The following is a 17,042-nucleotide window of genomic DNA, read 5'->3' as shown; positions in this document are numbered from 1 at the left end:
GGACGTGCATTAAAGTTTAGGTTATATCTATCTATGTATAGATAAGAATAAACTCAACTCAGCACGTCACGACGAGGGTAAAATAATATAAATGTTAATCTGGACTTCGATTATTTTTTTTTGAGTTTTTTTGCAAACTCATCTAATTTTATACTTTGTCGGTCATCAACTAATTATAATAAATAAAAACCAAATTCTATAATACTGAGTTACATAAACAATCACGTAATATTTAATAAATCGATAGTGAGTTAATGGTTGGTCTATTAGACAAAAAATTGTATGTAATTCATTATACGTAAAATTAAATATTTTAATATCAACCCAAAAGCCAAAAGTTATTTTTATTAATTACGATTAACATATATAAAAAATAATAATAAAACGTCAACGTATTAAAATTATGTCAGCGCAATAGTTTTGTTTCTCGGACCCATGCGCAATAAAGACAAAAAACACATTCACGCAAAATAGTTTTTCATTTATATTATAAAAATTATACAGAATATTTTTTAATTGCAAATATTACCTACATGACTTTAAACTCGACTTAAAATTAAATATTAAATTGTTTTGAGACAATATTTGTATAAATAGATATATTAACCCTTGAAAATATTAGTATCTACGACTTTTGTAATGGATTATTATTTTACTCTTAATTATTCAAAAATATAAAAAAATGATTTCACATAATTTTATTTTGTTGCATAAGGGCCAGAAAGAGAAAAGCAAATAATGCATTGACATTTTTTTAAGAGTATGTAGAATACAACTCATGTCATATTCTTTTAAAATAATTAAATACTTAAATGCAAAAATGCTTATTTTCAAACTTTTGTCTCATTACATATTTTAATAAAACAAAAATATCAACTTTAATATTTTTAGAGGATAAAGTGAATCATGTTCATCGGATTTAGGGTTAGGTTTTCAACGATATTCAAAAATAAAAACAGCAATTTTGTTTAATATCAAAATCGGTGTTTAGCTATTTTTTAAATATTTAACAGTACCTGAAAAGTTGAGGTCTAGTTAAAAGTTTTCGTAATATTACAATACATGTATTTATACTAACCTATATATATTGTGTATCGGATCTTGTAAGACGTTATCATCGCAATATTTTCACTGCATACTTAAGGTTTCACACTAAAAAGTATCTAAACACATAAATAACATATTATATGATAAATGTCTTGTATCGTATGCTTTATAAGCTATTATGTGACAACAATTATAAAAAAATAGCTCAGTTGTGTTATTTTTTATTGAGTTGTACGAAAGCACTCGTATACCTACTCGAAAATATTATGGATATAATTTGTTATCGTTATCAGGTGCAATATAATATAATTAGTAATTATTATGGTGTTTTTGAAAAACGCACAAGGACGCACACGCTGTACAGGACCGCCGTATGGATGGACGCGAATGAGTTTACAGCGGTCGGTCTAGGAGTTTTTGTCGGAAAACGATGTCAGGGCGTATCTTGACTAAAGCCCGCACTCGGTGTAGCGCAACATCGCGCAACATTTGATTTTATTTTAGAGCGTACGGACTGATGTTTACGTTATATTGTACGCGGCGGAGGCGGCGACGGCATGACATCGTGTGCGCCACCGTAGCGGTATGCTGTCCCCTACCTCATAAAGTCACCACTGGGCTCTGGCCGTGGTGTGGCTCGCACGCGAACGGACGACCAGCCGACAACCACTCCACCAGCGAACCGATGATTAAATTTAAAACGTTGAAATTTAGGGAACTTCTTTAAAAAAATAATTTAACGTCTTCCAGACTGCGGCTGGACGCGGCAGATCGCGTCCAAAAATAAAATGGACAAAGACTTCAAATCGTAAAGTGTTGTAGGTACACCACTGTGAATCATATGTACTTCGATGTTGAACGTCATGCTATACTGGCGATCCTCACGTCCTTTCGTTTATCGTGCAGACGATCGCAGAAAATCGTCAGTCGACAATCGTACGTTCGAACGTAAGGACGGTTGTTTTTTTTCTTTATGAAGTATCAACGAGGAGCGGCATTGTGTACACACTCGTAGTTTTACCGTGCGCCGTGTGCTCAGTATAAGTATCGTATTTAACAGCTGCATGCTGTTACCTTGACTGCGAACGTGAATACTAAAAAACGGATTTCAAGTTATAGACTGTAGTGGTATCTACCGTCGGCGAGAAAACCGAATTTCCAGGAGCGATTCGAATGACCTTGTACGTATACCATCATCACCGAATAAGTCCTATCTCTCACCTACACGCATAATTAAATAACCCGATTAATAATTTCGAAAAAAAGGTTGTGGGTACGTTATAATAACATTAATATTGGCGTTGTGCGAGGATCGTTGATTTGCATTTCAAACGGCACGGTGTGAGTGTTGGCCATCACAGCACACGGATACATAATATATTATATCATGAAATACGATATTTAACGTTACGGAATCATGCCATAGTATGCACTGTGGTTTTATTATTACTATTATTATTTTGGTGATGGCGGCATGTTGCGCCGTAGCTTGCAACATATCGTTGTTGTGATGTCGTGCAGACTGCAGTCATGTGCTGTGCAATCGTGACGCCAGTCACTCGCTCGTAATTCTTTCCGACTACGATTTGAACGAAAACAACAATACGTATTTTGTAGTGACTTCCACATGACGAGTGACGATAAACGATAATCCAGAGCTGTAAGTTTCGTGTACTTGCGCTCGTATTGTAGCATTAGCATAAACACATAAGTGTATCCTTTATTTTAATATCTATAGCCGAACGTACGTGTAATAACCGAACCACGCTATCTACCGTGTATACACTGTGATACCACATTAACGACTGTCGTTCTGGGCGCCAGTCCAACAATATACCCAGGAGGGGGATTCTTTAACCAAAGGTAATTTTGAATTTATCATAAAGTACGATGCGTACGGGTTGGTAAACTGAGTCTCATATCAATATTTTTTAGTTAACTGAGTTACGTAATTAGAATAATTTCCGTCTGCAGTCTGGAGGTTAAGTGATTAGGTTAAGGTTAATTTAATATAATTTAATTAATCGCTGATTATGTGTTTTTGACCTAGATTATATCGTCTCGTTTAACAGGAACATAATTATTGAATTATTTAATTTTTTTAATAATTCACTCATTAGCATGTCTAATTTTAATGTTTATAATAAATAAATTAATATTAATAAATATTAAGATGTAGTTAAATAAATATATCAAATAATAAATAATAAATAATTTAGTATATATCTAAAATAGTATTTATAGAGTATAGAAAAATATTCCTATCATTAGTATCACATTTTATTAATAAAAGTATTAAAAACATATCAGTAACACAAAAATATCCAGTCATATTGTTCTTAATTTTACGTAGGTATATTACATGATAAAGTTAGTTAATTATGAAATAATTTATGAGGAATCTTGTATTAAAAAATATAGAAAAAATATTATTTATAATTGAAAAATACGGGAAATTTTCTATTTTGACTTTTATAATATATCAATTAGATCTAATAAATATTTAAAAACCACCTTCAACTTTGAAGGTCAGACATTCTTTTAATTATAGTTCGTGTAAAACAAAACTAAACATCATTATAAAATCAATACATTCATTGCTTATTGAATTATGGAATTATGGTTTTATGAAATTCTGCCAAATCTTTTATTTATAGAGTTAAAAATTACTTTTAAATGACAAAAATAATGTAATACTTAAAATTTAAAATTTTATTCTTTTTTAAAGTTAATTTTTATAAATCTTATCATTTTAATTAAATCGTTTTTAATAACATTGAGGGTTGAAAATTAACCGAATTTTATTTTTTATGCAAACAAATGACCACATATATATATAATATATACTTGTTTAACCATTGATTATGAAAATATAGTTTAATTTAAATATCAGGATTTTCCCGTGACATTAATTTAATTAAATTAATTTTAATGTTTTCTAATTTATGTATATATTTTTAATAGCTCGACTTAAAATGTATACTTAATTTGACGGTTGATAATATCGTGTACTTACCTATATCCATATTATCAATATGGTATTGATCATACCATTGAACACCACTGTACCTACTTAGTTCAAACTAAACCACCTCATTTCTATTTTACCGGGCTGTTTAGACTTTTTTTTCTGATCTGTATATATCTTTTAAACTGAAAAATATAATAAAATTAGAATTCAACGTTCGGTATTAATTTTGAACTTGAAGTAGTATAAAGTTATTCAATATGATTCATAGTAAAGCTTAATTTACTACTAAAAATTATTTCAATTAAAAATAAAATTTTTTTTCTTTGGTAGATTTTTAAAAATTATTATTTGTATTTAATTTTTTTATTCTAAGCGTAGTTAAATACAATTTTTAATTTTCAGAAAATTCAAAGGGTTTTTTTTAGAAATGTATTATTTTAAAATTTTACATATTTTTTGGAGCTTTAGAAAAAAAGTTTTTTCCAATTATTTTTAAATTTTTGATCCCATATTATTAAAATTTTTTACTATAGGAACATTTTTGTTGTATTATTATATGCATATCATAATATGTTTACAGATCATATGAAATTATGTATAAATATATAGCTACCACAGTCGTAGCATTGTACTAATTAACCGTTATTTGTACTATGTACAATGCTTTTATTAAATTTTTTTTTGTCTATTATTCGTATTATTATGCTTATATTGATAATTTTAATTAATAAATTATATAATTTATTACTATAACTGTATCGTCTATAATAATGTTAAATTTCAACGTTGTTATTTTATAAATACAACAAGAAAATAATTATTTCTACGTATTTATTTTTAAACTTAAATACTTTAATATTATTATTTTATAAAGAATAGTTTATTGCCAAAATAGTTAATATTTTATTAAAGTTCTTGAAAAACATTTTTTTTTTTTTTTGAGATTGTTGAAATAAAAGTACTAAAATTAAAAGACTATGTATTATACGTAAGTTATAACAAATAACATTAATAACATATTTTCGTAAAATAATATCCATATTTATTTCATAACTGTATTTTAAAAGTTTTTATCATTAGGAAGATACTTATTATGTTAATTAATAAGATTCACTTAAGTAATGTACATATTAGTTATTACTATTATTACTATCCTGTGTAAAGATAAATAACACTAGTGATTGTTCAGCTGTTGGTTTCTGGCATCTTGTCTTGCTTTTTATATTTATTTTATCATTTATGGTAATTTTTGGTATAAATAAACTTAAAATATTAATTGACTAAAAGTTATAGACATGGCGTTGCAACACAGAACTGTTTTGCAAACATTCAAAAGTCTAACGTAAAGTTGTAAAATTATAATAATAAGATTAAAAAATTAAAAAAATGTAAATTAAATATTTTAAAACTATTTTTTATTTTTAATACACTTATTACATTTTATAATAAAATAATCGTTTAAGTTGTTTACTAATTATAATAGAACATTTTAATTGGGTTTAAGTAAAAGTGTTAAATTTGGGTTTATTGATTAATCATTATATACGATAAAAAACGAATTGTTACTTTTTAGTAACCAAGGTTACCAAACAACTGACTGAAGAAATAGGGCTAACGGCGGATTAATATTATATTTTATCTTATTAGGTACACATTAAAATGGTAACGTACATGCAAATTGGTTCAATATCTAAATAGTTACAATAAAAAAGGTGTATTTCCCTGGCACCCCCACCTCCGAATTTCGGATTCAAACCAAGGGCTTTCGTTTGTGCTACGTTTGTGCTGGATTGTGCTCGAATTTCATCGTTTGTGCTGCAACCCTTCAGGAGTTATAAGGGATTTCTTTTGGGGGTGCTGGCGAAACGACTGCACCCCACCTCAGAATTTCGAATTCAAACCAAGGGCTTTCGTTTGTGCTACGTTTGTGCTGGATTGTGCCCGAGTTTCATCGTTTGTGCTACAACCCATCAGAATTTATAAGGGTTTTTTTGTGGGGGTGCTGGCGAAACGACTGCACCCCCACCTCAGAATTTTCAAATTTAAATTATGCCATTCGTTTGTGCTACGTTTGTGCTGGATTGTGCCCGAGTTTCATCGTTTGTGCTACAACCCTTCAGGATTTATAAGGGATTTTTTGTGGGGGTGCTGGCGAAACGACTGCACCCCCACCTCAGAATTTTCAAATTTAAATTATGCCATTCGTTTGTGCTACGTTTGTACTGGATTGTGCCCGAGTTTCATCGTTTGTGCTACAACCCTTCAGGATTTATAAGGGATTTTTTGTGGGGGTGCTGGCGAAACGATTGCACCCCCACCTCAGAATTAGGTTAGGTCAAATTTAAATTATGCCATTCGTTTGTGCTACGTTTGTGCTGGATTGTGCCCGAGTTTCATCGCTTGTGCTGCAATCCTTCGGGAGTTATAAGGGATTTTTTGTGAGGTCATAACGCACCCCAAATTCAAAATTTTGGAACTCCAAATGAGCCATTTTATGTTGACACACTACCATTAACAATTATTAATCCAAATCAGTCTCGTTGGTTTTGACATTGTTAGTGATTATTTGTACTCTTTTTTCCATCGTTATTGCTTTACTCGTTATTCGTAAAAAAGTTTTTAATCTTTTTTATAAGTAGGTGCTCTGGAAATCCTAAAATGAGTACAGCCCCTAAAGTTTTGTCGGAAACTGTTTGTTGTTAATAGGTAAATGTTCTATATGAGTCTTTTGATTATTTCTCGTAGTTTTTAGGTTCAAATTTAACTTTACTCTAGAAGTTTGATTTTTGTAATATTTACGTAAATCAGCGATTGGTAACCCGCAGCCGGTGAAGCAATTTTTCATTACCCACGCGTTAATTTTTGTTCAATAATATTTTTCATATAATTTTTAGTATTAATTAATTCTTTTGGCTTTATAAATAAAAACTAGTCTAATCGTTAATACTTAATGTTTATACTATATAGTTAATTTACAAGTGGAGGTCATTGAACTTCAAAATAACAAAGTTTTAAACAATTTTTTTTTGAGACGCAATTCGCTTGCTTCAATTTTATAGTTGTCTTCATGTATGTCTACATTTCCGGGAATCAGACAATTGGCACAAAAACTTATAGTGACGTTTGCAAGTATATATGTATGTAATCAGACATTTTCTATTGGGAAGTACAGAAAAAATAAGCACTCCTCAAGCCTTAGTTATAAATGCTTACACGCTGTATTACGAGTTAACAACAAGTTTTCAAGCTAGCTGATATCGAAAAATTAACTAATAAACTGCAAGCACAGAAATCGCATAATTTACAAATTTACAATTTTTTATTCAATAAAATTTTTTCTAGTAGAATTTGTATCTTTTTTTACTCATATTTCCACGTAAAACGATAAAATGTAATAGCAATAAAATTGTTATATAATATTATATCGTATGTAATTTTTTTTTTTTTTTTTGTTAATGGTGGCCCTTGATGAAAAATTGAAAAAAAATATGACTTACTTAGTTAAAAAGGTTACAAGTAATCGTAATTATTGTGAACATCTACTACGATATATAACTAAATGGCGCCAATAGATAATATTTCTTTTTACAAAATAATCTGTATCTTTAACCGTTGAATGTTAAAATTAAAAACCAAAAATTACAAAAAAAAAAAAAAAAAATGTAAAATAAATAGAGTTTAAAATTTTTTAAACCATTATTAACTACAAAAAAAAAATATACTTTTTATACAATAGTTAATACGTAGGTAGTTCGTAATAACACCTACGCCTAAAAAAATGTCAAAAACTTAATACAACTCATATAATATAATATAATATAATAAAAAGAAAAAAAAATGCTATTGAATAATTTAAAGTAGTTAATACTCAAATAAGTTTTATTCATTGTTTAACTTTTTACTAGTTTTTTAAGCTTTTCATAAACATTTTGGCCAAACCGATATAGGTAATGATTAAGGGCAATAGTTTCGATTTTGTAATATTAGTTTATTACTAACATTTTAATATAAACTATCCGTATAAATAGGATAATAATTTATATAATATGTAGAGCATCATGAATATGATGATCCATTTCATTCACATAACCGTATTTATATTGCTTTGCGTAATCATTACTATAATTTATTATTCATGTATCATTAATAATATATATTACACAATGTACTATTAAAAAACTATTAATATATATGTTTTATCAAATACTTCGTAAAACACATTATCTACTCATCTACCTTTAAGTTTTAAATTTTGAATAACTAGTATTGTTGAAGAAGCCAACTAAAGAAACTTAACATGTATTTTCTTATTGTTTGTTGACGAAAAGAGCTTTAAAATAGGTATGTTACAACTGTAAAGAATAAAATATTATAATAACATTTATTATATATTACGTTACAATTCCAAAATTATTAACAGTTAAAATTAAAAGTTTTTTATATAATTGATGTTTATATTTATTGAAATTTAAAATTAAAATAAATAATTTCCAATATTATTCTCGTTTGATACTAATTTATAATCTTACTATGTATCATACTTAAAACATGCATGTTTGAACTATACATGTACTATAATTATTATACTTTAAAATCAACTTAAAAAATGTATTGGATGCTTTTAATGTAAAAAGAATTGAGTACTATTAATAATTTACTCCATTTTGGTATTGTTGCTCTAGTTGGGTAAATTGGACATGACTGTATTACGTCAATTAGTTCTCGGTATATTTCAGTTGCCGCTAGAACTGAACCTACTAAATCTTGTGGCAAATATTTTATAGCACCCATTGATTCAAATTGTTTTTTGTTAGCCAACTGTATCATTTTCGAACAATATTTCTTTAACTTCTTATTTCCCAAAGACCTGGGATTTTTTTCTTGGCATAATATCCTTAAATCTTCTTTTTCGTCGTCCATGTATTCAGCTGGAAAGTAACACCGACCAAGTGTTTCGCTGTCAGTTACGAGATCCCGAGCGATATTCACGAGTTGTAAACCCTTGAAAATAATACATTATATATATAGAGTAAATCCAAATCAGTATTCGTAGCAAAAGATAAACTTGTTTGTGGTTATGATTTATTGTTAATTGTTAAAATGTTCTTTTATTTAACATATAAATAAAACAATTTTATGTTATATAAGTATCCAATAACTATTAACCTACTATATGATTAATAAAATTAACCACATAAGTAAAAATATAACACTTTAAAACGCTTTATATTATAATATAAAATTAACAATTAATCTTGATATGATAAATCAAAGAAATATATAGAAGATAAAAACAAACTGATGAAAGGTAAAATGATAAAAATATGTGGAAATTACAGGTGACTATTTTAAACTATTATTAGTTTTAGTTACTGCCTAGTTATTAGTTTCCTAGTGTTGGTTGCATGCGTCTACCAGATGTGCGAGATTTAAACCCATTGCGGACTGCATCCAAATTTTCTTTCTAAAAAGAAGAGTATTGTTTTAACTAGTCAAAAATCTAATTTCGAGTGTGATTTTTTGGGTTCACGAGTTCGAATTATCAGAGTAAAAGTTTAGGTAAGCGACCGATTTTTGCTGTTTTGCACGTCATATGTATTGTAGTAAAATATATAACTATAGTAAATTCTATGTATTGTAATCATGAGTTTTATTAATGAGACTAGATTATTTAATGGTAATTAGTTGTTACTTAATAAGATTATTATTTGATAAATATATACAAATCTATATCAAATAATAATAATAAATAGCATCCAGATAGATTGTATAATAATATTATAAATAAAAATGGATAAAACATTATTTTTACATTCACTTATATATTTTATTTTAGTTTAAAATTGTTTGTTTTATTTAAAATTTTTTTTATAAATATACTGACATATTTTTGATTTCAATACTTTTTACGTAATAATTAATCTTTAGCTGAATTAATTAATACAAATAGCTTATAATATGGAATTTTTAATTATATGTAAATGAGTAATCGTTAAATATACGTTATTTTAATAATATAATATAGGTTAATCAAGGAATAATTGTATATCCATATTGTTTAACTTATATATTAGACAAAATTACATATAATGTGGCCTGAACTCACGGCATTAGTACTCTCAAAAATACAAATACATTTCAAACACTTCAAACTCGAAAAAAATTACGAAATATTCAATATTTAAATTAAAAAAATATTTATGATTATAAATAGAAATTTTTGAAAATTGTCGACGGCTGCTAAATGGAATGCGGCAGAATAACTGCTTACATTTTTATAATACGAAATTCCCATGATCGGCGTTTAAACTAACAATATACTTCAACATAATTGCATAAAAACATACATAAATAGTATATACAAAAATCTTAAAGCATATTGATATAGAATTATAGCTTGGAGAAATTTATAGCACACTATATTTTATATGAAAATAAAATTGAAAGTTTTGCCATAAAAAAAAGTTATCTATAGGTACATACAAAGTTAAATATTTTTAAATATACAATTATCTTGATAATGAACAACGCGACTATCGACTAAACTAGATTCATAACGAATGATGTATCAAATAAAATAAAATGTGTAAATACAAGTATTCTAACAATGATAAAAAGTTAATAAATGCTTTTTTATAAACAACTTACTTGTCCTATTTTGTATGCACATTTAGTCAAATAATCAGCCTTATCGTAGAGATCATCAATGTCATTACCATATCTATATATGAATACATAAACGCATAATGCGCCAATGCTTCCAGCGACATAGGTGGTGTATAGCATTAAATCTTTTTCGTTTTGAACCAACGTAAAATCAAGATCCCATTGGTAACCCGTAAATAACTCTTCGAAAGGCTTACGGGGTAAAAAAAATGCAATTCTAGATACTGCACGATAAGATGATAATTCGACATCAGTGAACTCGGATTCGTATTTTTGCCAATCAATATTTAATTTTTGTGGTACTTTTTTAACCTCATAATCTGATTTTCTGTCAGCAAAAATTTCACTTATAAATTGTTTAGATAGATCTAATTTGACTTTTTTCTTTTTCTCATCCGTTTTGTTATCAAACATTTCGTCCGTTACACGACAAAATGAATACAGAATTATTAAATCTAATCGTATACCTAAATTAAAAATATTTATAATTATACAATATACACATTGATAATAGTTTAAATATAATTATAATACTGTCAAAACTTTTTTGTAAGCACGCAATTAATGCTTTAATAATAGTTAAATGTAAAATATATACACATAATGCTAAATAACTCATTTTCATACAAAAATGTTGTAATTTTTTGAAATTTCATTCGAAAAAAACTTGTTTAAGTATTATTATGATTATTATATATATCTTAAAATACATTGAATATATATTTTATATAATTTGCTTATTGACGTACCAAAGGTACATATTATATTTAATCTAAATAAATTATTTAAAAACGCGAGTGTGTAAGTAGTATTATATGATATCATTTAAATAATATGTATTGATTCTTACACTTTTCAAACACTTATTGTCTTTATTTATTTTAACGATGATCAACTTACCAACATGGAAAAGATAATTGGAAGTACCAAACGCATTCGAAGTATTTAAGACCTTAATATTTGCTTTAATATCTTCTACCACCTCAGAAGGCATAGAATATTCCGATGTCGCGAATGCTCTTAACATCTGTCGAACAAATCTCCAACTAACACTGAACTGGTGAGGGAATTCCAATGAATATGTAATTATCATACCGTACGCTTTATCGAAGCACGATCCGGCCAAGACAACCATCAAATTAGTGATTAAGAAAAATACTTCTTTAAGCGCCAACTCGCCCATATCTTTATCGTCTTTGACGGTCATCCGATTAATCCAACACATGTACAACGTAGGGCCCGCGATCGCAATCAACAATGGTATGATCTTTTTTACAAAAAAGTTGCCAGTTCCGTACCACATGAGCATGATTGCCGGGGACGCCCAACACAGTATGCATCCCAAGTAAAAATTTTCTTGCGTCAGCACGACCATCATGTAGCCGGTTACCATAACGGTACTCAACAGCGATATCGGTAACCAACGAATCAACTGGTAGCTATATTTGTCGCAGTTGAAGCTCAAACACGGAATCGACCACTGAATGAAGATCAAGGACCACAACAAAGTGAGAATGGTTTGCACGACCACATGTATGTACTCCTCGATGGGTACATTTCCGATTACGGCTAAAATTGATTCCGGCGAATACATTCTAGCCTTGATGTACACATAATAGATGTACAGTGGTATTGCGTAGAGTACAGCTAAAACACTTATACTTCCAATTTTAAAAATTTCCAGTCGATTGATACACGGCCGAGTTATTAACGTTAAGACACCGATGATTGGTAGAGTGTACGATAAATAAATCCTTTGATCGGGTAACATTTCCATAGTTTACGAATACTGAAAAATCGTGAAATCATAAGCAATGAAATAGGTACTAAATATTTATGATGTATTGAATGTAATAAAAATGATCATTTAAAATGTACTATATATACAAAATGTAACAAGTGTGGATGATTTTTAAACGATATTCGTTTTAAAACGATAAAGATAAATAAGTGTAACACTTAACCAAATTTTATATAATGGCTTACAATTTTAATAGTACATTTTTGATTTGTACATTATATTATTGCCAAATAGATAAAACAATACAGCCGATATAGCTAGAAATTAATGTTGTAGTTGTTTATGTTTAACCTTTTTTTTGACATTGCAACAAGTGATATTTTTTAATTTATTGATTAATATTTTAAGTTATGAAAATGTGTAATGTAAAAAATATTTAATTTTTCAAAAGTGAAATAATATTTGAAGATGATGGAATTTAAGACGTAATTACTTATAAATCTTATAAGCATAAATAAAATTTATTAATCTATAAAAGTGGGAAAGAAAATATTATAGAAATTTTTCTATGATAGGAGAACTAATATTGGGGTTGCAATTCGGATGTCGTTAAAAACCCACATTGTACCATTGCACTTGACAAATAATTTAATAACATAATTATGTAATTTTATAAGGCTTTAAAAATTGTGAAACTTACGTGTTGGATATACTATGTATTTCAACGAAAATCAAAACACTCGAAATTGATGAATTTTGTTAACTGCGAACAAAAAGACACTAAAATTTGTCTAGTAACATGCTTAGTTATATAAAAAAAAAATAACCATTAAGTCGATGATAATTTAATATAGTTAATAAAAAATAATATGTACTTAATGTCTAAATTAACCTTTTACCTTACAAAAACATTACATGCTATTACATATTTTTAGCACGTAGTCCTATATATATATATATACTTATATTTTTTTATTTACAAATATTAATATATTATAGTTCTATTCGTCAACAATAAATATAATTTCAAGTTATTAATCATATTTTTAAGATAAAATCGAACTTAAGAACCCCTTTCCCCCTCAACACATACGTATAATGATAATCATTGACCGTTTTATCCTAACAAATAAATAGACTACATTTTTTTGTGTTTTACTGAGAAAATCAGGTTGTATATTTATTAATGATAAGTTTTCATATAAAAATATTTATTGCGATATTCAACAAATTAAAAAAAAAATATAATAACTCAATTTTTTAAAAACTTAATATAATAAGTGTTAGGTAATAATTATATATTAGGTGATTGAAGTTTCCTTAAATTTTAATTAATTATATTCTACACAACCATCATCTCGACAAAACTCCTATCATATGTGTCTCATAATATAAGTATATCTTATGTACGTAATAAAAAAAAAAAAAATGTTTTCTGTCTATTTAAATTTCTATTTTAGATTTTTTGATTCTTGGATTTTATCTTGATTGAGGTTTTTTGAATACCGCCACCGATTATATAAATTGTTTCTATTGTGCCCATATCAAAAATAACTAGATTTCAACTAAATACTGTAAAACAGTTTTTACTTTTTAGAAGAATGTTATAAAACAATATCAAACATAAGTCACAAATAATGTATAACACGGTGAACTTTGCATCGTGATTAAATGTAAGTGATAATTAACATTAAAAGTTTATATATATATAACATGTAGGTAAATACAATTATCTTAATTTAAAAGAAATGAAAATAGATCATCAAGCATTATAAAGCTATTATAATTGTGAATAATATGATAAAGTAAATGCTATATTATTTTAATCTCCTAATACTAAAATATTATTCCTTTAAACTTACAATTATAATTATTCACATGGCAAGTATGAAATATTGTCAGGTCAAAATATTAACGATTAAAACATCGACAATAAAAAATTAATAATGATAAATATTATTGATTTCGGAATAAGTTGTTATAATTTACAGAAAATATAAAAACGTAATTTAGTAATAAAACGATAAAAAACGCAAATGAATATTGAATAGTTTTATATTAAAAATGAATATTATGATATTATTGATATTATGGATTATATTAATATAGGACAAGCAAACGATTAATCTATGTAGGAACTTCACTTTAATCATAAATCAATAAAAGTCCAAATGAATAGCATCGGCATAGTTAGTAAAGAGGAAGAGGCTTATTCTTATTTCTTAAAATTTTTTAGCCCCAATAATTTTGTTCTTTTCAACCTTTTCTAGTTAGAATCTAAATACTTATATAAAAAAAAAAAAATTATCAAAATGGGTTCAATTTTTAATCATAAGCACCTCTAGAACAAGCCTTCTGTAACTCGAAATGATCCAATTTGAGTTATGACTATTTTCAAGTATTAAAAAATTAACTCAATATTATTTTTAAAGTAACAAAACTATATTTACTTTATAGGACTATTCAGTTTTAAGTTATTAACCAAAGTTAAAATTCAAGACTACCGTATTTCAATTTAAGCAATCATGGCCCTAAATAAAACTAATACTTGTGTGATGTATTTAGTGGAAAATGGTTGAATTCGGTTATGGTGATATAGGAATTCATAATTTGTGATAAATCTGCAGTACTATAAATTATAGCAGTTTTGAATTGACTTAAAAATTATAAAAATAAGTTTAAAATTTAAAATCACTTCTTCTCAAAACTATAAATTAACTAAAACATAATGTTATTCTAAAATTACAATTTGAAACGACAACCTCTATTATATACCTGTTGATAAAATATTATTATATTATGATGATTTTTTTTTTTAAACAATTTATAAATATAATATATGTATATATATATATACATTTTTAAATAGTAGTAATATTGATGTTTATAGTGTTATAGATAATTAACAAAATGGTGATTAAAATTATCATCATCGGGGCCGGAGTTGGTGGTACAGCAGCTGCTGCTAGACTTAGCAAAAAAGGATTTCAAGTAGAGATTTATGAAAAAAATGCATATAACGGTGGAAGATGTTCGCTCATTTATCAAAACGGACATCGATTTGATCAAGGACCGTCATTGTATTTGATGCCTAAAATATTTGAAGAGACATTTGAAGATCTGGGAGAGGACATTAAAAATCACATAGAATTATTGAAGTGTCCTTCTAATTACAGCGTACATTTTCACGACGGTAAAACATTCGAACTCACCACAGATATATCTAAATTATCTCGTTCTTTGGAAAAATACGAAGGTAATGGTGAATCGACTTTAATTAATTTTTTGAGCTATTTAAAGGAAACTCACGTGCACTATCAAAGGAGCGTTAAAGTTGCACTCAAGACCGATTTCCAACATTGGTATGATTTTTTTCAATCCAAAACATTTACCAGACGTAATACAGCTGCATCTGTTGGACACTGTTTACAACAGAGTTTGTAAATATTTCAAAAGCGACTACATGAGACGGGCGTTTTCATTCCAGACTATGTACTTGGGGTAAATAGAAAAATATTTTATACATTAAAAAAAAAATAATAATAATAATAAGACTGTGTTTATGTTTTTTAGAATGTCGCCATACGACGGTTTAGCACCTTATAGTTTACTGCAGTACACTGAAATAGCCGAAGGAATTTGGTACCCGAAAGGAGGTTTTAACAAAGTCTTACAAAGTCTGGAAAACATTGCCGTACGACATGGAGCCAAGTTCAATTATAACGCCGATGTCCAAGAAATAATAGTCGATGACAACGGAGTGGCGAAAGGAATCAAACTGGCAAACGGCGATGTAGTAAATAGTGACATTGTAATTTGTAATGCAGATCTCATATACGCGTACAACAAACTTTTACCAAAGACGTCGTACGCTGAAAAGCTCGGCAAAAAAGAACTTACTTCTTCTTCGATATCATTCTATTGGTCCATGAAAACAATTGTGTCTCAATTGGAAGTGCACAACATATTTTTGGCCGAAAAATATAAACAAAGTTTCGATCAAATATTCAAGGATCATACGTTGCCCGACGAACCGTCGTTTTATGTTAACGTACCTAGTCGCATTGACCCGACAGCAGCGCCAGAAGGAAAAGACACGGTCGTAGTTCTAGTACCAGTGGGACATTTATCGAATTTACCAAACATTGATTTCGATCAACTCGTGAAGAAGGCTAGGGAACAAGTAATCGACACAATAGAAAAGAGATTAAAGATATCGAACTTCAGAAGCATGATCGACCACGAGATAGTGAATGATCCGAGAACGTGGCAAAACGAATTCAATTTATGGAAAGGATCTATACTGGGATTATCTCACTCATTGTTTCAGGTTTTATGGTTCAGACCCAGTTTGAAATGTAAAATATTTGAAAACTTGTACTTTGTTGGTGCTTCGGCACAGCCTGGTACTGGTGTACCAATAGTTTTGTGTGGTGCGAAAATGCTAGAGAAACAATTGTGTGATAGATTTTTAGAGGGCAAAGTAGAAATTGACATATGGTCGAAGTGTGTTTCATTTTTAATCGGTCTCCTAGCACTTCTGATTTTTTGGTTTTTTTTTAGATTTTAATAATGATTGTTATTTGAATTATGTGTATATATTTTAAGCCTTTATCA

General features: G+C 28.0%; 4 protein-coding genes across 7 annotated transcripts in view; 2 read left to right on the top strand and 2 right to left on the bottom strand.

Moving 5' to 3' along the window:
- The window catches only part of LOC112595782 (bifunctional lycopene cyclase/phytoene synthase-like), an 18,972-nt gene extending 17,237 nt beyond the window's left edge, over window positions 1-1,735 (bottom strand). The window contains exons 1-2 of one of the 3 annotated variants that reach the window (XM_025341112.1): window positions 1,647-1,735; window positions 1,079-1,163 (exon numbers count right to left, since the gene is read on the bottom strand). The gene's annotated coding sequence lies outside the window, so the exon portion shown is untranslated. Of the gene's footprint in view, window positions 1-1,078; window positions 1,164-1,302; window positions 1,573-1,646 lie in introns of those variants that run through there. The other 2 variants (XM_025341111.1, XM_025341113.1) reach the window with 2 other exon arrangements.
- Window positions 1-17,042, top strand: part of LOC112595785 (phytoene desaturase-like) — a 19,972-nt gene extending 2,930 nt beyond the window's left edge. Inside the window, 3 exon segments of the mRNA XM_025341118.1 lie at window positions 15,316-15,794; window positions 15,796-15,926; window positions 15,999-17,042. Coding sequence (XP_025196903.1) covers window positions 15,336-15,794; window positions 15,796-15,926; window positions 15,999-16,995 — 1,587 coding nt within the window. The 5' untranslated portion in view covers window positions 15,316-15,335 and the 3' untranslated portion in view covers window positions 16,996-17,042.
- LOC112595786 (phytoene desaturase-like) overlaps window positions 2,003-17,042 on the top strand; it is a 36,579-nt gene continuing 21,539 nt past the window's right edge. Inside the window, exon 1 of one of the 2 annotated variants that reach the window (XM_025341120.1) lies at window positions 2,003-2,228. The gene's annotated coding sequence lies outside the window, so the exon portion shown is untranslated. Of the gene's footprint in view, window positions 2,229-2,282; window positions 2,911-17,042 lie in introns of those variants that run through there. The other variant, XM_025341119.1, reaches the window with a different exon arrangement.
- Window positions 8,513-13,215, bottom strand: LOC112595784 (bifunctional lycopene cyclase/phytoene synthase-like). The gene is made up of 4 exons (XM_025341117.1): window positions 13,126-13,215; window positions 11,585-12,473; window positions 10,667-11,151; window positions 8,513-9,019 (listed from the first exon to the last, which is right to left on the bottom strand). Exons 2-4 carry the CDS (start codon window positions 12,459-12,461, stop codon window positions 8,618-8,620), a joined length of 1,764 nt encoding a protein of 587 aa, XP_025196902.1. The 5' UTR covers window positions 12,462-12,473; window positions 13,126-13,215; the 3' UTR covers window positions 8,513-8,617.

This window comes from Melanaphis sacchari, unplaced genomic scaffold (genome assembly GCF_002803265.2).
Source record: "Melanaphis sacchari strain LSU unplaced genomic scaffold, SCAv2.0 Contig2_pilon_pilon, whole genome shotgun sequence".
In the NCBI taxonomy this organism is placed as follows: domain Eukaryota; kingdom Metazoa; phylum Arthropoda; class Insecta; order Hemiptera; family Aphididae; genus Melanaphis; species Melanaphis sacchari.
This window is presented reverse-complemented; position numbering and strand designations above follow the sequence as displayed.

Excerpts from the sequence above, each read along its gene's own strand:
- LOC112595784 (XM_025341117.1), bottom strand. The coding sequence starts at position 12,461 with ATGGAAATGTTACCCGATCAAAGGATTTATTTATCGTACACTCTACCA. Across the intron at positions 11,152-11,584 it reads CAATTATCTTTTCCATGTTG|GTATACGATTAGATTTAATA; the intron begins GTAAGTTGATCA and ends TTTTTAATTTAG. Across the intron at positions 9,020-10,666 it reads GTGCATACAAAATAGGACAA|GGTTTACAACTCGTGAATAT; the intron begins GTAAGTTGTTTA and ends ATTATTTTCAAG.